At 24.3% G+C, this 23,685-nt stretch overlaps 4 protein-coding genes across 4 annotated transcripts; 3 read left to right on the top strand and 1 right to left on the bottom strand.

Annotated features, from left to right (window-relative positions):
• Positions 1-3,124: 3,124 nt before the first annotated feature.
• MKS88_005335 (mRNA-decapping enzyme 2) lies at positions 3,125-7,618 on the top strand (the record flags this gene model as incomplete). The annotated part of the gene is made up of 1 exon (XM_067218588.1): positions 3,125-7,618. One exon carries the CDS (start codon positions 3,125-3,127, stop codon positions 7,616-7,618), a length of 4,494 nt encoding a protein of 1,497 aa, XP_067070549.1.
• Positions 7,619-11,207: 3,589 nt separating this feature from the next.
• On the top strand, positions 11,208-14,319 carry MKS88_005334 (tyrosine recombinase; the record flags this gene model as incomplete). Its single annotated transcript, XM_067218587.1, has 13 exons — positions 11,208-11,640; positions 11,816-11,906; positions 12,066-12,129; positions 12,351-12,409; positions 12,490-12,550; positions 12,663-12,776; positions 12,932-12,992; positions 13,081-13,231; positions 13,377-13,471; positions 13,611-13,647; positions 13,860-13,919; positions 14,003-14,063; positions 14,221-14,319. 13 exons carry the CDS (start codon positions 11,208-11,210, stop codon positions 14,317-14,319), a joined length of 1,386 nt encoding a protein of 461 aa, XP_067070548.1.
• Positions 14,320-15,061: 742 nt separating this feature from the next.
• MKS88_005333 (uncharacterized protein) lies at positions 15,062-16,861 on the bottom strand (the record flags this gene model as incomplete). The annotated part of the gene is made up of 1 exon (XM_067218586.1): positions 15,062-16,861. The coding sequence occupies one exon, from the start codon at positions 16,859-16,861 to the stop codon at positions 15,062-15,064; it is 1,800 nt and encodes a 599-aa protein (XP_067070547.1).
• Positions 16,862-17,674: 813 nt separating this feature from the next.
• On the top strand, positions 17,675-21,874 carry MKS88_005332 (uncharacterized protein; the record flags this gene model as incomplete). The annotated part of the gene is made up of 1 exon (XM_067218585.1): positions 17,675-21,874. The coding sequence occupies one exon, from the start codon at positions 17,675-17,677 to the stop codon at positions 21,872-21,874; it is 4,200 nt and encodes a 1,399-aa protein (XP_067070546.1).
• Positions 21,875-23,685: the final 1,811 nt, after the last annotated feature.

Raw genomic sequence — 23,685 nt, 5'->3', positions numbered from 1 at the left:
ATAAAATTTTTTTGCGTGGATCTTTCTTTTTTTTTTTTTTACACCTATTATATATGGATATATATAATAAAGACGTAATATATTATTTGTGAGATGAAAAGGGTTAAATGATACATTAAATTGTATATGTTTTAAAAAATATTTTATTAAATTATTATATACTTCAATTGTGTTTTATATTTTTTCTTATTTTTTGCTAAATTTTAGAGTCATATAAAAATAAGGTAAAAAAAAATAGAGCATTATGAAAATAAAAAAATTAATTGTGCTAGTACTACTACTTCTATACCTATATATAATTAAATTTTTTTTTTTTATGCATTTCAAAATACGATTTGTGATCAATAACTAGTTAAAATTTTAGTTAAAGTATGAGCTGTATCTTTTTTTTTGGTTTGTTTTTTTTTTTGCACATGCATTAATAAAAAGTAGAAAAAATGTGTCATAGCAAATTTCATTATGGCATTCCTACACTTGTATATGTTTTGTACATATGTATTTTAATTTCTTATTTGTACTTGTAAATGCTCGCAATTTTGTTATTTACTTTTTATATTCAAGTTTTAATTTTTTTTTTGTAAAGGAGGGTCCTTACAATGTGCACATACTAATGTATGTTTGAGATAATACTATTTTGAAGCTCTAAAAAATCCATATCATAGTGTAAAATGTTTTTGTGAAAACAAATATATAAACTTCATTAATATTAAAAAAATATGAATAATATTTAAAAAAATAAAAAAAAAATTTTTGAGAATGCTTCTTAATATATTTGATCAAGTTGTTTAATTTTAGTAAGAGCATTCAAGAAAATTAATAGCTTTTTAATTTTTTTTTTTTTTTTAAATGTAAATTTATATATATATACATATATATATATGATATAAAGGGCTGTATATCACCAATACATTTATATACTTACATTTAAAAATAAATGTAACAAATTACAATAATAATTTAAAATGATATTACATCATTTTTATAAACAATGTTTTATCTTTTTCAAGTTGTACAATAAGTGAAAAATATATGTATATATGTACATACCAGTGTAGTATAATTTCTCAATAATTATTACGTTATTTTTTTTATTTGAAAAACAAACGTACATGTGCTTTAAGATTTGAGGCAGAATAATCTTATCTCAGAATTAAATAGTTCTAAAGGATATGTTCCTCTTTTTATCTATTTTTTTTTTTTTTTTTTTTTTTTTTTTTATTTATATTTTAAATTTTTTATGTATACACATTATTAACAAATTTAAAGAATAATGAGTTCTGTATATTATGTATTTATGTAAACGTTGTATATGTATAAATAAATTTTTTTTTTTTGTACACAATATATGTATATAATATTTGTATTTATATATTTTAACACGATTTTTTTTTTATTTAACCTACTTACTGATTTGCAAAAAGCATTTAAGAAAATATCAATTTGAGTAATGTATTAGTTAAAATATTATTAATGTGTGTATATATTTATTCCCTTAAATTTTTATGTGACACACAAAATAAAAAATCAGAATTAATTTTTAGAATTCGTAGTGAAAATAAAAATTATAACAGTTTTTTTTTTGAGTTTTTGTAAAATTATTTATAAGGAAATTTAGAAAAGCAATTTAATATGTAAAAAAAAGGAAGAAAAATCTAAACTGTATTACGTTAATTTGGAATAAAAACGAAGATATAAAGAGCATGTTTTTTAATTTATGCCATTAAGAATTCTTAAATGAACATTTATAATTAAATGTGTATTTATATATATACATATATATATATATATATGTATTTTTATTTATATATTTATTTATGCGTGTATTTAATTTTTTTTGTTTTCTACATTTTAATATAGTATATTATTAATTTTATAATAACACATCTTTATTTAATTTATTTTTTTATCTGTCTTATATTATTTCCAGTTTTAACATTTAATAATAACAGTTATGGTTTTATTCATTTAGATTTCAAAATAAAGCAATAATAATAAGTAAAATAAATAAATAAATATACAGAATAAAGTATTTTGTACATTCGTTATATATACAATATTTTACTATTTAATGTAAAATTTAGGAAACAGTTCGCTTTACGTTTTTTTTTTATATACCTTCTTTATATATACACATGTATGTGCTACATATGTATTTGTATATATTTGTTTAAGTATATATACATAAAAACAGACGTTTATGTATATTGTATGTTTATATATAAATATACGTATGTATAAATATGTGTATTTATGTATATATACATACATATATGTACATATATATGTATAGATATTTAAAAAGTTCTATCTTTATGTTACTTTTTTATATAAACAGATCTATGTATACATTTTTGTCTGTTTTATCAAGTTTTCTTTATCTTTCTCATTTTTTCCCTTTTTTATTATTATCCTTAATGTTGTTCCAATTTTTTTTTCTTTTTTTTAAATATAATTATTTACAATATATTATTTTTTAAATAGATTTGCTCCTATTTATATAGGAATAAGATAATTAAATCTAGTAAAATACTGAATGCGTTTGTGTATTTGTATATATATATATATATATATATATATATATATATATATATATATATATACACGTACATGTGTGTATACAATTGTGTGTTCCTTTTCTTATTATATATAATAATATTCGTAAATTACAAATATGTGCAAATTTATCTAATGTTTTTATCTTTTTTTTTTTTTTGAGATGATTTGTTAATAACTTTTTTATCAATATACTTTCATTCTTGCGAACTTGTTAATAACTTTTTTATTATTATTATTTTTTTATATATATTTTTTTTTTTTTACGCCTTCTTTATATCTTTTTTAATGTGTTATTTTATTTTTTTTGAAAATACAAATTACATGTATTTAAAGAATTTTAATTTTACGTTCATCGGTCCCTCCATCAGCACTTTATATGTACATACATGTATAGGCATATCTGCATAAGCGCATGTATGTATAAGCGAATATATATATATATATGTATAAAAGTATATATATGTATATGTGCATATGTTTGTGCGTCCCATTATATTTTAACATAAAATTAGAATAATGTTTTTTTGTATATGTTGTACAATATATGTTTTACCATTTGGTCGACAAAATGTATTTAGTAAAAGACATAAATAATAAAATGCATAAAAATTTGCAAAATAAGTATTCTAACAACAGTACAAAGGGAAAGAAAATATTTAGTGCACACAGAATAAAGCAACTAGCCAAGGATAAGAAGTTATTAGATGATGCTTTATTAGATTGTTATGGAAGGTTCATAGCTTTACTTCCAGAATTTCTATTAAAAGATCATGTACATTTGTATTTTCAAATTCAAGAAGCATATTGGTGGTATGATGATATGTGGCAAGATAAATATCCAGATAAATTACCAAAATTAAGTTTAAAAACTTTTGGTTATTTAATATGTGATGATTGTCCAATATTGAAGAAGTATGTACCTCGATCAGCTCATGAAAAATTTTCATTAAATTGGAGAAGATATTGTAGAACTATTCCATTAAGAGGAGCCATTCTGTTAAATCATAATTTAAAAAAATGCTTATTAGTTAAAGGGTGGAGTACCGATAGCTGGTCCTTTCCAAAAGGAAAAGTCGATGAATTAGAAGAAGATTCAGTATGTGCATGTAGAGAAATTTATGAAGAAATAGGTATAGATATTTTCCCATATATAGATGAACAAGTGTTTATTAAAACACATATTGAAGATCAACCAGTAAAACTTTTTATTATTCCAGGTGTAAAGGAAGATACGAAATTTCAACCGAAAACAAGAAAAGAAATTGGAGCCATTCGATGGTTTGAAATAGATAAACTTCTTGAATATAAGGATGTGAAAGGAAAAAGTGATATTTTTTTTCATAATAAAAAGGAACGTATAAATGTTTCTTTTGTTTATCCATTTATGCCAAACTTAATAAAATGGATAGATATTCTAAAAAGAGCTGTTAATGAAAAGGCTTTAAAAAAAGAAAATTCCTATGAAGCAAGTAGTATACTAGCATATAAATATCAGATTACTGGTATTGATAACAGTACTATTGAAAAACTTCAAAATGTTGATTTAAATAACAAGGAAATTTTAAAAAGAGAATTATGTAAAAGTGATGATGATTTAGTAGAAATTGATGATGATACTGAAAAAGTATTAAAAGATATGAGTACAGTTGTAAATCTAGTGGATTTTACTTCGAATATAAATTATAACAATTTGAATAGTAATCCTAAAATTGTGATAAATTTTAATGAGAAAAAAATGGACCACCTCGAGAATAAGACAAATGATTTATATGCTTATGAAGAAAAAAACAACATTTTTGGTAATATAAACTACAGTGATGATATTTTAAATAGCGAGTGTACAAATAGTGAGTACCATATGATTGTTAACAATATTTTTAACGGACATAGTAACCAAAATGGTAATAGTAGCAGTGGTTATTGCACTAATAGTAATAATAATAATAACAATAATGACAGTAACAATAATAACAATAACAATAGGAATAGCAATGTGATGATGATAGACAAACGGAACAGTTCCCTCAGTAATTTAAACAAGAGTAGTTACGCTTTTCATAGCAATCATACAAAGGTAGCTAAAGAGGAAGGAAACAGTTTGACAAATCATCAATTCTATAGTACTAGTAGTAGTAGTAATAATGGAAAAAACGTTAACAAAAAGATTAATTATATACAGAAGGAAATTGGAAATCGAGAAGAAAATATGCCAAGCAGTGTAGAGAAAAGAAGTATTGGAAATAAAAAAATATATGAACATGTAGAAAATTTGTTAACACCCACAAATTCATTAAAAAGGAGTGATTTTGTAAAAAATAGTTTTGTGTATAATTTGTCTTCGAGCAATTTAAATGTTATACATCAAGAGAACAATTATGATAGTGAAAGTAGAAACAACAACAACATTAGTAATGTTAGTAACGTTAATAACATTAGTAACATGATTAGTTCTAGTAATAATGACACAACGAAAATGAAAAATGCTATTAATAATATGAATTCTGGTGGAAACACATCGTTTCAGGATCAAACCTTGAAAGACAACAATGACTGTAAATTTTATAACAGCCATAACAAGCCTATATCAAGTGTAGGAAAAAATGTAGATAAAGACATGAATCTAATGACAATTAATTCAAACATGAAAGTGAGTATTACTAGTAATGGAAGTAGCAATAATAAATTATACTATGGAAACAATAATAGCATTGGTTATAATAAGTTACATAACACATATAATAATATTCATAATACATTGGTAAAAAATGCAGATTTTGATATGTACCAAAGGGGATATGGTTACAATTTTAATAAAATAAGAATGGGACATTTATCAGCTTTAAGATTGAAGGAGGTTGGTTTAAGAAGTTTTGATGATCAATATATTGATAAGAGAAAAAATTTTCACTTACGAGTTTATGGTAATAAAAGCAAATTATATTATGGGAGAAAAGATTTACATAGATATAAAAAAAGATCAATGAAATATTATTATCATTCTTTGGATGATTCTGCAGTTTATTACAAACCTATAAAGAAGAAAACTTTTGATGCTTGCAATAATAAAACATTTGGTGATAATCATGCCAATGGATGGAGTGTTGAAGAAATGTTTAAATTGAATGAAGAAAAATTTGGAATTCATTCAACATATAATATCGAGGACTACACAACTCCTTTAGTATATAATGAAGAATGTCTAAATATATATAATAAAGGCTCGTTAATTAAAAATAATTTTAAGCAGAGTGTGCAAAATAGTAAAAGCGTAAACAATTACCCTATCAAAATAAATGGCGCTGTGAGTAGCAGTAGTACGGAGAATAACAACAACTACAACAACCATGACAATAACAATAACAATAACAATAACAATAACGATAACGATAACGATAACGATAACGATAACGATAACGATAACGATAACAATAACGATAACAGTAATAAAAAGAATCGGATGTATAATGATTGTTACCACAAAAACTGTTCGCATTCAAAAATGGGTGAATATGTACACGGCAAGGAGATCTATCCCGTGCTGTATAATAGGAAGATCGAGGCATCAGCAGCTAGTATACCGTTAAATTTGGTTAAAGAGAACTATCATAACAGTAATAGTAATGATAATAGAAATAAAGGTAGTAATAATAAATTGGAGAGAGATAATGGGCTTTTTTGTTTGAAAGATGGCGTTGAAAGTACAAGGAAGAGTATCAGTAATGCTAGCAGTGCTGTTAGTAATAGTAGTAGTAAAGGAAATAATTTTTTTTCAAATGATTTAGTAAAAAATAACTTAACACGAAATATGAGTAATATGAACAATATTTACCCGGAGGAATGGCTGGATTTTACAGGTTCCGAGATAGGAGGCAAAGGGAATAGAGGTGATAACATTATTTGTGATCCATTTAGCGGTCATGTAATGAATGGTGTTGATAATAATATGCCTGTTAAGTTGAAGTCGTTTGTGAGCTCTATGGAAGGTAATGGGAAGAAAGGAAACGCGAACAATAATATAAATAACTATAACAGTAATGAACATTATTATAACAGTAGTAAAAATTATATCAATAACAATAGTTATAATAGTAATAATAATAATTATAATAGTAATCATAAGGGTATTAAGAGCAGAAACGGTGATAAGATGAACGATTTGAATTACTCCTTAACTGGTAAAGCAGACAGATGTGAGAAAACAAATATGCCATCAAGTGCAACTTATAAGAATAATAATAATAATTATGACCTACATTACGTGAAGGTGAGAAAAGATAATAAACTAGTTAATAAAATTAATAAATCGGAGTATAGAAATAATTTCTTAGCAAACATTAAGAAAGACATGCGGAAAGGATGTAATGATGAAATAAAAAAGTGTGACTACAGAAATTTGCAAAATAATATTCATGTTAGTTCTAATGTAAATATTGATTTAAAAAAAACAAATAAAATAAAAGGAAACAGGAATTTAATTGAAAAAGGAGAAATTTGTAATTTAAATGAAGAGGATGAGGAAGAAAGTTTACAAGAGAAGGAAGAAGTAAACAGTAAAAGAGTAAATCGTGGCAAAGCAAATTACAGTAAAGTAAATAATAGTTTTGAAAGGAATGTAAAGGATAGTAGCGCTTCGGGAAAATACTTATTAGAATTAATTAGGGGAACAAATAAATTAGAATTAACAAAAGAAAACATTTTAGAAAAAAATTGTAACAGTACTATGCAAGAGATAATGTTAAGTAATAATGTCAAATGTTTTAATGAAAATGCTTTATTATGTAAATATTATAACAAGAATAACTCAAAAATTAGTACCTGCCAAGAGATGTTGAAATATAAGGAAAATTCTTACAATGATGTTCTGAAATGTACCAATCACAATGGTGATATATCAAGTCATAATAATTTAAAAATTGAAAAGAATAACATAAGGAATAATGTTAATAATGAATATAATTATAATAATAGTGGAAAAGATAATAAGAAAAGTCAAAATTTTAATGAAATGGCTATAATGGAAAAGCTGTCGAAGCATCTGAACAGTTACAACCCATATGAGTAAGAGTTACGAATTATATAATTTTACTAAATATGTGCAAATATTTGTATGTATGTCTGAGTATTGCCATCATGTAACCCTAATAGATAAAATACTGGTTATAATAGTAATAATAATTAGTACTGAAAAAAAGGAATACAGAAAGAGATAGACTAAAAAAAAATCACCGATGCACGTAGGAAAACAAAAAGCTGCAATAAGTACACAAGTAAATTGTTAATTAGGATTAGAAAACTCATTTATTCAAGGTGATAAGGTCGAAAATATTAGCCTTTTTTGAACAGCTTTTTTAACACCATAATATGTACATACCGTAATTTTGGTTTTACATTTTTTTTTCTTATACGAGGGAACAAATATGAGTGTTACGTACACATGTCTTGTATGTTTGTATTTATATATTTGCTTAAATGTAAATGCATACATGTATATACATATATATATCATATATATATGTATACGCATCGCGCAGTTTTAATTGTTAAAATCTATGTTGTTAATAACAGTAATAATGTAAAACTTATTAATATTTTGATGTTTTATGTTCTTATTTATTAATACACAATGATACATTATCACGTTTATTTTTGTATATCCTATGTATCAATTTTAATAAATTCACTAAATACTAGTTGTAATTTTCGTTTTATAATTAAGAAATAGTTTTTTTTTTTTTTTTTTTTTTTTATAATTTTAACACAAATTTTTTATTTTGTATTTTTGTTATCTTTTCTTTTCCTTTTTTTTCTTTTTTTTTTTTTTTAGTTGTGCTATTTTATCACTAGTTTTTTTACGAGTTAACATGTCAAATAAATTACGCGTATTATATATTATATATATAGATATAATGTGAATATATGAGTGTATACACATGTAAATATATGTGGGAATAGGCAAATGTATGAATGTATAAGTGTATACTTATATGCCATATATATATATATATATACATGTGTATGCACATTTATTATGTTACCATTTGTCACATTAACGCATTTTATGATTACATTACCCCAGTTATTGTATTATCCTAATGACAAAAGTTTTTATTATAATTACACCTATAATTATTATGATAATATATTATTAGGTCGTAATATTTTTCTTTTTTGTATTTTTGTTTTTACATAATTACGCATTACAAATACAATATCTTTAAGTATAAATAATAGTGAATTTAAAAGCTTTAAATTTTTTTTTTTTTTTTTTTAATGTTTTTTAAATCTTTGTATTTGTCTATATGTTATTTATAATTCATAAAAGTAAAGAATATTATTTAGTTTTATAATTTGTACGTGCTGAAATATAAACAGAAAAAAAAAAAAAAAAAAAAAAAAAAGAAAAAACCATAAAAAAACTTATAAAAAGAATAAGAGAAAACCATAAGATAAAAAAAAGTGCGCAAAGGTTGCTAAGAATATATTTTTTTTATTTTTAGTTGTTTTTTAAAAATATCAGTAGTAGTGTACACATTGTATATACATAATACAGCCATATGTACTGTATTATTTTCTCCCAATAAATAAGTGTGGTAATGAATTTCTTGCATTACTGTATAATAATTTATATATACATATACATATTTATAAGTAAGGGATAATAATAGCGCTATTATTTCGTATGGTTGTCTTTTTAATGGAATATGTTTCATGTATAAGGGGAGTTTACTCAAACGCTAATAAGTATTCGAAGTAATCTAATGGGTGTACATATATATATACATATGTACACATATGTTTATATTTGTTTAATTACCAATGTCCGAGTTGCAAGAAATGAAGTATTCTTCGAAGAATTGTTACACCTTATGAACGATCAGTTTTTAAGTACATGAAAGAATTTGATAACTATCAAGAAATGTTAAAATACGAATTATTAGGAAAATGAAAAGCATGATAAATCTGTATGTAAGAACTGTAATATTATTCGTTTTATTTATTAAAATATAAAATTAAAACATAACTAATAATGAATGATTATTACAACAATATGAGACAACATAATGATACAGTTATCGCGTTTATGAATATAGCAATTGAACAGAACACTTGTCATGAAATATCATTAGCACATTAAAAATTCATAAATGGAAAAAAAAAGAAATTTGTTTCTAGAATGTTTATCATTTTGTTTTGTTTTTGTTATGTTTTCTTATCAATTTTTTTGTATATTTGTTTTATTTTTACTGTTTTTTCATTGTATTTTTGTTTTAATTTTATCGTAATATTTTATTATTTTTTTTTTTTTTTTGTATTAATTTTTTAACTTTTTTTTTTCTTTCATGTAAATGGCTGTTTTAGCTTTTATTTATGCACAGACATTTAAAAATATACTCTGAGAAATATGGAATTACATATATCTATCTATATATATATATATATACAATTTTTACAATACTAGGACTTTATTTCTCTAAATTTAATTTAACGGATTATTAAAGATGTTTACTTATCATAGATTTAGATAGAAAAAAAAAAAAATGCCAAATATAAAGCTATCATACTTAAAACTGTCTTATATAATTAAATAGCACATAGATACATGTATTAATTTTTGTAGTTCATATGTAATTATACTTTTTAAGGTTCTATTATGTTTATATGTAATATTAACATGTGACTTAATGGAGCATGTATACAACACCAAATATAGTAGAATAGTACTAAAGTATATGTACATAATATAGTATGATAATATAGTTATGTAACATTATAAAAATTAAAAGGAAGAATTTTTCTTTATAAAGTTTTATATTACACATATTTTATATGTATGAAGCTTTTTTTTTTAGGAAATCCAATAGAACAATTAGCCTGCAGAGGATATTTTTTTTCTACTTTTTTCCTTAAATTTTACTTTTATTAACAATTTTTATATAAATTTCAAACAGTTAGTAAAAAGAATGTACTAAAATTATCCAGGTTTAATTATGAAAAATTAAGGAAAAATAATACACAATAATTTGCTCTGTTACGAACAAAATAAAGAAAAAGAGAGAAAAATATTCGTGTAAAGTGTAATACTAAAAGATCAAGAACTTCTTTTATTTTTTTGTTTAGTCCATATAACTGCTGCATATTTTCACGATTTCAAAAATATAACAAAAAAAACAAATTGAAAAAAAGGAATTTAGTAGAAAAAAGAAATATTCATAAAACAAAAACTTTTTAAGCAATTTTTTTTGCGATGTAATTAGGTATACCAAATATTTTATTTATAAAATATTTAATTTTTTACTATTTATTTATATAATTGCACTTTTTTTTGCTTTTTTACTCTTTTTTTTTTTTTTTTTTGGAGAATAATTATTATGTGTTTACCTAAAACGTCATCAATTTTGTGCGTGTTGAACCTTTTTTGAAAACATCAAAATAAAGAAGCAAAGCACATAATGTAGTAACCCGAGAATGTGTATTTTAAAATTCCTTAACCATAGCCTAGTAAATATAACATTAATAAGATATTTTGCTTATTAAATAGATCGGGAAAATTTACTTCAATTGGGGGAAAAGAAAAAAAAAATAAGAAAAAATTTTTACGATTCATGCTGCACTCAAACTTTGGGATGTATATTTCTTATGAAAATTAAATAATGCATAATATAGTGAAAAATATTATTTGGTTCTTGTTTTTAAAATATGTTAAACATATTAATAGTTTTTTCATAAACAAGATTCATATATTTCATTTAACCAAGTTAAAACATAATAATAATTTAATATATATAAATAAGAAATATTCAAAATACAAGTATATAAGCGTACAAAATAATACCGTATGCTTGAAAAATTATGATGAATCGGAGGATAACGAATATGATAACGACAATTACAGCGTTAATGACAATGATATCGATGACAATGATGATAACGATAACGATAACAATGATAATGATGATGAGGAAATAGATGACAATTTAGCTAGTTGTAAAGAGAAGAGAAATGTTAAAGAAAGAAAAGTGAAAATTGGAAAAATTAAAAAAAAAAAAAAAGAAAGAAAATTAGTATTGCACTCAAATGTAAAATGTGCAATAAAATTTTAAAGCCAAGTAAGTACTTAGACACATGCATATGCGTTTGTAAAAGTATGTATAAGTTTATATATACATATGTACATGGGTAATCAAAATCCGATGGTTTTTACTTCAAATATTTACCCGTTATTGTTATATTATTTTTATTTCTGCTCCTCAATTTGCAGGGGTAAAATTTTGCAAGCACTGTGGTACAAATGTGTCTGTAGAGAAAATTAAACTAAAGAAATATATAGAAGATATTTACATGCCCTTCAGGTGTTCACATATATGTAAAAATATGTATATATATATATATATATATATATATATATATATATATATTATATATATTTCGTACATACATATATGTTGTATTGGTCTAAATGAACAATTACTATATTTTTTTTTTTTTTTTTTAACCTTTTCTGCGAACAGAAAGGAGGAAGTAAGTGATAATACATACAGAGTGGAGAAAGGTTTCTGGAATGATATTCTACCGGTAGATAAGAAATAAAAATAGAATTTAGTATGCTCTTTCCATTTTTTATATTTGTTTAATTCTTTTAGTTTTCAAAGGTTTTGGTAATTTTGGTCCTTTTGGACATGCTATATTTATCATTATGGACATGTTACATTATTTTGCTATATTTTATTTTACTTTATTTTATTTCACATAGTATTACTTAATTTTATTTTATTATATTTTTTTTTTACCAAAAGAAATTAGGAAAATATGAACTTCATGAGTTAGGACCGAACAACTGGGAGAGTTTTTTAAAGTAAGTTTCTTTATTACAACTAAAGAAAACAGTTAAGTAAGTAAATTAATTTTTTTTTTTTTTTTATATCTCCTTTGTAGATATTTAAAGTCAAAGAATTGTTCGCCTAGGACTATGGCTTTATACCAGTCAACTTATCAGGTAGCGCACCATGATGTTTCATACAACAAAAAAATAAAGAAATGCTTCCTACTATTTGTTCTTCATCATTTTAATTTTCTTCTTTATACGTATTCACTCTTTTCTTTTGTAGCAATCCTTGAAATACGCCTTGTATCGAGACTACTTAAAAAGTATACACCATTTTCGTAAAATAAAAAAGAGTACTATACCTCGAAGAAAAATTACACCCTTATCACCGAAAGAAGTATGTCATATATATATGTCCTATGTTTTTCCGAAAAATCGAACGAACATGCATTTCATCACATGTAAACATTAACTTGAATATATATATATTTTATGTTTTGTTTTTTTATTTATTTTAATTTTTTTACCTTTTTTCCAATTCTTTCATTTTAGATAGAGTTATTATTAAAGAACAGCAGTGACATGCACAGAGCAATATTTGCTCTAAGCATAGGTAGTAGAAATAACTTCATTTTTACGTAATATTTTTTAGTAGTACATAAAATGTTTATATCAATTCGAATCTTTATAAAAATACATAGGTATTGGTTTACGCCCATCAGAAGTTTTACGAATTCTTTGGGAAGACATAAATTTTGAAAAAAAAGAAATTTTTATAAAAGGTCAAAAAACGAAATACAGTAATACATCAATTCCTCTAACGAATTTCGCGTATATCGAGTTGAGAAAATGGTAAAATTAGCATTTTCATATGTTCCTACAGTTGTATTTTTGAATCTATGCATTATATATCATTCGTTATGTTCCACTATATAAGTGCTATGCATATTTTACATTTCGCACGTTATATTATTTTCATATTCAAAAAATGTGGCAGGTGGGAAATAGAGAATAAACCGTTAAAAGGTCTATGCTTTTATTCAGAGATTATTAAAAATAAATTTAATTACACAAACACGAAAACTCCCTTAAGTATATTTTTTTAAAAACATAATTTAAATAATTATCAATGTATTGTAAATGAAATTATGTATGTTCATGCGTAAATAATATATTATATATATAATATTTCACATATTTACCCATTCGTCATTTACTCCTTTGTTATCAGAAACTTTTAAAACTGCTCTAAAGGGAGCAGCCAGAAGGTACCATTAATTCTCGAATAACCCCAATAATATTGTACCATGCTTCTGTTGATATGATATCATGTATATGCTCATGCGGGGTTATGCTGGTGTTCATTTATGTATATATAGTTATGCATATATACGTACGTATACATATGCACATACACATATACATACACGTACACATATATATATTTACGAAATGACCATATGTGCAATTTTTTTGTTAGAGCTGGACTTGAAATTAGTGAAGACGGGAAAAAGAGAAGAATTTTTCCTTACCTTTTAAGGTATAAAAAATAATATTACTACTGATATTATGCAGAATGTAAAAGTTTATTTAATACTTTTTTTTTTTTTTTTTTTTTTTAAGACACTCTTTTGCGACCATAGCTGCAACTTCAAACCCCCCCGTTCCCTTGCCAGTAGCGCAGGTATATTTTAGTATTTATGTATCTTTAATTGTGAACATAGGTGTGTATATTCACATTCGTGTAAAAGAAAAGTATTTACATGATATTGTGTATATAGTCTTTTATAAATACGCATGCACTTATATTCATGTTCATATGTACAACTGTTTATATGCAGGCAATTATGCGGCATTCTTCATCCAAAATGTTATTAGACACTTACACAAAAGCCGGAAATAACATAATAAGGGACGGCTTGGATAACTTTAAAATATAGGTGCTACACTGTTGTTATTATGAATATATGTGTATATGTATATAAATGAATATGTATGCACATTTTTCTTGCACCAAATTTTGAATAAGTATTCCTACTCAAAATTAAAAAGAATTACTTAAATTTATTTTGTATGTGTACGAAAAAAAAAAAAAAAAAAAAAAAAAAAATTATTTTTTTGTTGCTTTTCTTTTTAATTATGTTGAAACAACTGTTCAAGTGTACAAAATGGGTAATTCTGTATTTTATTTTTTGTTTTCTTTTTTGGATTAATAAAAAAAATTTGGGCTCATACATTATTATGCAGTATATGCTCATTTATTCGTTTTGTCCTCTATTCATTCAATCGTTTATTTAATTTTTTTTTTTTTTTTTTTGTTTTATTCTAGAAAACTGTTATCTTAAAATTTTTTTTTTTCAAACATAATTACGTGCCTTTTTTGTTAATTTATTCCATTACGATCTATTTTCCCAATACTGTTGTTATTATCACTATAAGTTGTTATGCACACTTATATTCTCATTTTGAAGTATGCCATCATTATTAATTCCCCATTTTAAACTCTCATTTTTAATAATTCATTATTTTACTTCTATTTTATTGTTTCCATTTGCACTCCAATCATACTTGTTACTTATATTTTCATTTTTATTTTTTATATTTCTTTTATTTTGTGTAACTTCTTGAAAATTGAATAATTGTATATTCTGACGTATGGTACTCTTCATTTAGTATTTCACATTATATAACCTTGTTATTTTCGGCATTACTTGTCTCCTGGTTTTGTGTATCGTTCTCAATCGCTTCCTCCTTCACAATCACTATATCCTTCTCAGTCACTGCTTCTACATTTTCTGTACCCTTTTCATTTACTATCTCCTCAGGAACTTCCTTCTTAATTACTTCCTTTTTATTTACTTCTGTCTTCTCAGTTAGCTGCTCCTTTTCATTTACTATATCCTTCTTAAACAATACCTCCTCAGTTACTTTTTCCTTCTCGATTACTTCCTCCTCCTCAGTTACTTTTTCCTTCTCGATTACTTCCTCCTCCTCAGTTACTTTTTCCTTCTCGATTACTTCCTCCTCCTCAGTTACTTTTTCCTTCTCGTTTACTTCCTCCTTCTCAGTTAGCTTCCCTTTCTGAATTACGTTCCCCCTCTCAATTAGCACCTTTTTATCAATTAGCTCCTCTTTATCAGGTAGTTCCCCCTTCTCATTTACTGATTCTGTTTGTTTTTCTATTCCTCCTTTTTCTTTTGCTACTTCATGTTCACACTTTTGTTCTCCTCCTTGTGTTTCTTCTTCGTCAAGCAAGATTACGTCTTCAACGCAACTGCTTTTCATTTTGTTAGGGGGCCTTTCATTGCTATAGTCTGAACTATTTGTATATGTTTTCTCTAATAAATTATTGTTTCCCTCATTGTATGAGCTTTTATTTGTTTTAATTATTTCATTATTATTTGTACATACATTTCTTGCAGTTTTGTCCTGCGACTTTACAATATTTAAATCGGTTCTTTTTTTATATTCAAGCTCTTTTGATATATTAAAAAAAGAAGAATTAAGAACATTAGATGCCATGTTAATAAAAGAGTTAAACTTTTCCCCTTCCATTAATAAATTATAAATATTACTTCTGGATGAATTATGATCTTTTAAAAGAGTGGGATTATCGCCACCCCTTTTTTTATTATTGTTACTAACATTTAACTCTTTCTCTATATTATTCTCATTATTTGTATATTCTCGTTTAATATTGTTAATATTTTGTATTTTATTGTAATTTGTATTTTCACAATATATGGTATTATTTGTATATTCTACATGCTTTTTACTATTAAGTATCCCCTCTGGGGTGTTTCTGTTATTTACCTCGTTAATGTTATGGTTTGTACCTCTATTGTTGTTATTTGTTCTGTTTTTGTTTTTATCCATATTATTATTATTATCATCCATATTATTATTATTTTCATCCATATTATTATTATTATTATCGTCCATATTATTATTATTATTATTATTATTATCATCCATATTATTACTATTGTCATCCATATTATTATTATTATCATCATCCATATTATTATTATTATCATCCATATTATTATTATTATTATTCATATTATTATTATTCGTATTATTATTATGCATATTATTACTATTGTCATACATATTATTATTAGTAGTACTATTATCTATATTATTATTACTACTATCCTGTTCAGTGTTGTTATGTTTACCATTGTAGCTTTCGTAATTTTTGTCTTCACCTTTTTGCGTTCGAAGATGGACAGGTGTGTATTCCGAATGAGCTGAATTATCCTTGTGAGCATTTTGCGTAAATTCCGTTTTAACTTGGTTTACTATATCTTTAATATGTCTTTGTAAACTTTTATTCTCTTCATCCAATAATTTATTTTTATTTTTTAACAATTCCATGTTATCAGAAATAATTATCAACAAATTTTGAAGCTCCATTATCCTTTGAATGATTTCATTGTTGGACGTTTTTTCTAAATATGCATCACTCAGTGGGTACATTTTTGATTACAATATATATATGTGTGTATTTATATTTTAACATGTGGAATAGCATGAGAGAACGGCAGCTTTTTTGATTAACATAATTCCAACTTGCATTATATGCACATATATAACATATACCTATAGAGTTGGCACTATTATTTGTCACATCAACTACATGCATAAACAGAGGGGCTATATTCACACTATTGTGCATAATTAATTATTGATATATTTCTCAAAAAAGGCCAAAACAAAAAGGAGAATTAAGGATCAACTTCCTTCATTAATTTGTCAAGTTGCGTGCCTTTTCAATATTTTTCTTGTAATCGCCCACAGATTGATATGAAGAAAAAAATAATAAAAAGTAAACAATAAAAAAAAAAAAATTGATAGGCATGTTCACCATAAACGGCCAAGCATAGTACATGCACATATAGGTATATATATAAATACATATATATATACATACATAAATACAAATATATGTACATCCATGAATAAATACATACATAAATAAACACATATATACAAACATATATATTTACAAATGAGAAGAATTAAAAGCCGCAAAAATTGTATCAAATTGAGGAAACACAAATGGGCGTAACAAAAAATCTCGATGTATTAGTCCATATTCAAATATGCCACAAGTAGGTAAGAGATAAGGGAAAAATAAAAGGAATGCTGGAAAAAAATTTTAAATAAGCTAAAAAAATATACACTTATATATGAATATATATATCTATATGTATACATTTGTATTAACGTATATGTAGTTAGAACGTGTAATACAGTACATTGTTAAACGAACCGAACTACAAATATATAATGGACAGAAAAATAATATGGAAAAGGAATTTTTTTTTCGTATATTTTAACAAAAGACTCTATATAAATAAAGCTGATGAAATAGCTAAAACGAAAAGTCCTAGAAACAAAAGTAATAAGTTTAAAAACATTTACATTGATTTTTCTTTAAATAAATATATTAATATTAATAGCTTAAATGTGGATAAGTTCATTAAAACTCCAATACATTATCAAAGGTTTAAAGAATTAGTTGACACGATAAAATGTGTGAGCAATGTGAGGTTACAGAATATACATTTAGTGAGGAAAATTATAAATTCTTTAGAGGTGTATATAATAAACTATTTAAATAATTTAAACCTTTTCAACGATTTAAATAATTACAGTGAATCTACTTATAATGTTGATGATGTTTTCAATGATGAAAATGATGATGAAAATGCGATTACCCCCAACAGTGTGTCAACTATACTAGTAAGTTTGTATAAGCTGAAATATAGAAATGAGAAGTTCCTAAAATTGTTAGAAAAATATATTTATGTTAATAAGGAGAAATTTAAAATCTCGCAAGTGCATCTAATATTGTATATATATTCTTATTTTAATAGGGTAAATAGAAGTTTTATTAATTCTTTGCTTGTAATTATTTTAAATAATAAAAATGTATTAAATACAGATAACATACTAAATATTTTCACCTCGTTATTTTATTTAAATTGCAAAAATGAAAAAACGTTAGATCTTTTAACGGCGTACATTATCACCAATAACTTTATCTTTGATATAAATGTTATCATTTTTCTTTTGAACAATTTAAAAAAGTTAAATTATTCTAAAACATGTCTAATAGAATATTTTCATGACCAAATTATTATGAAAATACATCATCTGAGTGTTGAAAAAAATAAGAATTATATGGATTCCTTCTTTTTAAAGAAAAGCATTCAAAATATTATTGATGAAGAGAGTAGTCATATGGAAATTCATCAACCTAGTGGTGCGACTGGTAGGAACTTGCATAATATCTCACCATGTATATGTGATGATAACATGCAAGTGCATAGAAGACGTGATAAAGAATGTAAATACAATATATATGATAATTATGTAGACATTTATGGATCACTACACAACAAATTCATTGCGGAAAATAATTATGTAGATTATATATATGAGTATTATAACAAGAAATACATGGAGGACAAAAATAAAAGCAAAGTAATTATACTAATGGAAGCTTTAATATACTACAAATATTTTAAAGAAGATTTATTAAAAGTTTTATACGATTATCTTTTGAGTAATTTAAAAAGATTTGACAAAGATGACATTTATCAGATACTATCCAACATATATTCCTTTCAACCAAAAAATTATGTATCTATTAATATGTTGAATAAAAAACTGTTGATGAGTATGTGTTATTATTATGTCCCTCTTTACAATAAGTTTAATATAATTATATTTTTGTTTTTAAAATTATTACTTGAAAAATATAATTATTTCAATATTTTTGTCGATGAAATACTGTTACATAAAATAAATACGGACATTCTTAATTTGACGGAAAACGAGTTTTTAGTCTTATTGAACGAGTACAAAAGTGCTAATATTGTCAAGTACTTATGTGATATTTCTTTAATATATTTTAATTTTTTTAAGAAAAAAAATAGTGAATACTTACATACAAGAGGGGAAGAGTTCTATAAGTTAGGAAGAACAAATGTTGAAATACATGATCATGGTACAAAAGACGAAGAAAAAAATTCATCAAAAAATTCGTTTTCCATTTTAAGGGAGACAAAACCATATGCGGTGGGAAATAAAAGCGTAATATTCGAGTATAACGAAAAGAACAAGTTAATATCTTATGACAGTCAGTTTTTATTACAGCTTTTTTACTTCTATGTCGAGACTACGTATTATGAAGGGGTATTTTTGTTTTTAAAGAGTTTGTTTATTGGTGTTAGTAATTTAAGAAATTTCGATCCATTTTTAAGTTACAGAATTAATAATTCTGTTTTTTATGGAGAAAACGAGAATTACGATAAGAATGTAAAAATTGGAAAAGTTTTTAAAAAATTAAATGCACTACAACTCTTGCAGGTTTATGAATATTTCAAGAGCTGCTTTGACACATATGAAGATTTTCTTACCAAGCAGAGTAATTTAATGAACAGCTGTCACGAAAAATGCTTGTATAAGTTTTACTTAAATAATGGCATTTTAAAAGATAGCAGCGGTTCGGATGATAAGGCTAATTCCAGAGATAAAGTTGGTTCATTTGAGAGAATCCATTCTAATAATAGAGACGAATCTATTGGTAGAAACGATTCTATTGGTAGAGACGATTCTATTGGTAGAGACAATATTACTGATAGAGACTATTCTACAGGTAGAGATGATTTTACTGGCATAGACTATTCTAATGTAATATTTCCTGTAGATAGAGGAAAGGGGGAAAATGTTTCAATTATAGATGAACATATTTATGTCGGTGAAAGGGTTAGCAAATATATATTCACAGCAAGTAAAATAAATTACGTTAGTTGCAAAAGCATTAGAAGTGCTGTGAGAAGTAAAGAAGGGAATAAAATCAAGAATTATGTTAATTCCAATGAAGCTAGTGGGAACTATGATATAACTGGAAGCATGAGAAAGAGTAACCATTTTTTAAGTAAACATTTAGAACAGAATAATGCTCCTAATTGTAATAGTATAAATAGTTTACATAATAATATGAACATATCAGCAGCTATTGGAAGAAATACTTTTGAGATAGACAGCTACATTTATAACGTTTTGAACAATATATTTATGTACACCCCTGTAGATTTATTTGCATTACATATTCATTACTTTAATTCTAATAATTTATTTTTTTTATTAAAAAATATTATTTTTAAATTGAAATACATAAATGTCAATTATTTATCATTAGTTATTTCTAAAGTTTTTATCTTAACAAGCAGAGAAAGCTGCAATGAAACAAAAAAAAAATATCTTCATTTCTTAGACTTCTTTCACAATTACTTACTAGGTGAAGAAGCTAATAGCGAGAAATTTTGCTATCCATTAAAATGTATAGAGGGTGTAAAAAACGGTTATAATTTTGACAGCAATGAGAAAAGATTAATTATAAGTACCGTCTGCAAGAGTTGCATATATTATAAGAATTACAATTCAAACGAAAATGAGAATGAAAAAGTAAAAAAACGAGTTGCTTATATATTATATAAAAACAAGGCCTATTCACACTATATAAACAATGACCTGGTATTTGACGCAAATTTTTTAAACTCATTTTTTCAGTTTATTTTAAAAAAAAAAGTTCTTTATCGATGTGCGTACTACGATATGACGAATGAAAGTTTATTTCTTATATTAAAATCGTTGCAAATAAGGAAGAAAAACAACAAATATATGAAGAGTGTAGAAACAATAACAAATATATTTATATTTAGATACATTCAATATAATGAGCAGCAAAATAAGGCTCACCTAACAAGAAAAACGAATTATGATAAAGAAAGCAACATTAATCTGGACGATTCATACTTAACTGATACCATTAAGACAACTTTGAACTTAAGTTTATCTTTAAATGGTTCAGGTGGCAGTGATACCTATGAGGATGCTATTATAGATGGTAAAAATTTACGTAATGGGGAGAAAGGAATAGACGAAAATTCATCTTGGACAAAAGTTACATATCACGAGAGAGAACAGAACAATGATACCTCATCGAATGAAGATGCCTTATTGTACAATGCTCCTATGTCATATAACAGTACATTCGTATGTACAAGTTCTTATGACAATAGGAGTTATTCTAGTGCAAGAAACGAATCATGTAGACCTCAAAATAAAGATGCAATGAAAACGTTCATTCATATATATTACACAGTTGTAAAAGTACGATATTTTCATGAAATGCCAGTAAATAAACATATATTTCGTGAATTATGCATAAATAGAGACTATGTTAATAACAGAATGTTATTAAGCCTACTCTTTTTTATATACAAGTACAAATTTGAAGAAATAATATATATATTAATGTTACAGAAAAAATGCTTTTTGTATAAAGATTTATATTATGCTCACTCCAATTGTAGAATAATGGAGTTCCTTTGCAAAAATTTAAAAATTAATTTAGATGAACACTGTAGAACTACATCAGCTAAGCAGACTTCCTACGACTACGAGACTGTTTGATTATACAAGTTCGTATATATGTACTAGTACATATATAATAAAATGTAGATATAATGAATTAAAAGTAGATTGATTTATTATATCATTCAAGGAAAGGAAAATTCTTTTCCTTTTTTAATTTTGAAAATTTGAGTATGTTAAAATTTGTTCTTAATAGTATTTAATTAACGAATCTGTCAGTTGTATGGCATCTCAACTGTTCGCTTTTTTTTTTTTTTTTTTTTTTTTTAAAAAGGCACTTCGTTTGTTTATTTTCTTCTTTTGTTTCTTGCATACACCATTTTTGCTTATTTTGTAAACTTTTATAAAAGTTACTTTATTATTATAATATTTTACTATATTATTTTATTTTGTCTTTTCTTTAAATAGTTTAAACTTGCTTTAATTTATGTCTGCGTAAAAACAGTTCAATATTCTTTTTTTTTTTTTTTTTTTTTTTTTTTTTTTTTTTTTGTTTTTTTGGAATGAGCTTTTCCCATTTAACTTATATATCGAAATATAAAGAAAAAAAAAAAAAAAAGGATTGTTTTATCAAAATAAAACTTAATTATTTGTGTTATAAAATAGAATTTTTACTTTAATTTGTAATTATAATCTCTCATTTTTTAGTAAATTTACAAATGATCTATAAACAAAATAAAGTTCCTAAAGTGAAGTTTTTTATTATTCATTTCATTAACAGCTTTCGTATGATTAAGCCTTTCTAGATCGATTATTTAGATATTTATAATTTAGTTATTTTGTTATATAGTTATCTGTTATATTTTCATTTAGTTAATTTTTATAAATATTTTTTTTTATTTGTTATTTTTTTTTCAATTTAAATTATTCATGTTTGAGCTTGTGCTTAAATATACCTGTGTATATGTATATATATATATATATATATATATATATATATATATATATATATGTGTACACTTACAGGTGAAATCGTGTGAACAAGATAGTGTAGATGAGCAAATTCTTACATGGTGTATTTATAGTGTATATATTGTGCACATGATATGTGCATGAAGTGTATGAGTATAATGTGTATAATAATAATAAATAGAAGTATTGAGGGGCATATTATTTCTTTTTTATATGCATTAATTTTTTTTTTTTTTTATTTTATAATTGTATATATATACATGTTTCTATTAAATTTTTGCGTTTATATATTTAATAACACTGGGAAAAAAATGTTCAGAAAGAATTAAATTTTTTATTATTTATTTTTTTTTACTTTTTCCTTTTACGTTACACATAGCGCACATTCAGGGAGGATTAGGAAGGGCGTTTGTAAATTGAAGTAAAATTGATATATTTATATATATATATATATTTATTTATTTATTTATGTATTTGTTTGTACATTTTTATGTTTATATACAAGTACATTTCTATGTATATTTGCATGGATATTTGTATGTATATTTGTATATGCATTTGCATGGATATTTGTATGTATATTTGTATATGTATTTGTATGGATATTTGCATGTATTTCTGTATGTATATTTGCATGGATATACACACGTGTATATACATATATATATATATGTGTATGTTTCTTTTTTTTTTTTTTGTTTCGTGCATACGACATTTGTTAAGTAAAAAAGTTTTTTTATTCGTTCGTTTGTAAATGTTTTTTACATTTTCCACCTTGCACTTTCGACCGCATATTCAATTGTATTTGTTAATTTTATTTTTTTCGTTTTTTATTTAGTAGATAAGGATTCGTAGTAGAAATAGTCTGGTGTATACATAATATATCATAAGAATGGTACAGAATTAAAATACCCAATTAATTTTTTATTTTCATATTA

This window comes from Plasmodium brasilianum, chromosome 14 (genome assembly GCF_023973825.1).
Source record: "Plasmodium brasilianum strain Bolivian I chromosome 14, whole genome shotgun sequence".
Taxonomy (NCBI): Eukaryota; Apicomplexa; class Aconoidasida; order Haemosporida; family Plasmodiidae; genus Plasmodium; species Plasmodium brasilianum.
Note: the sequence above shows the minus strand (reverse complement) of the source record. Positions and strands in the feature narration are given on the sequence as shown.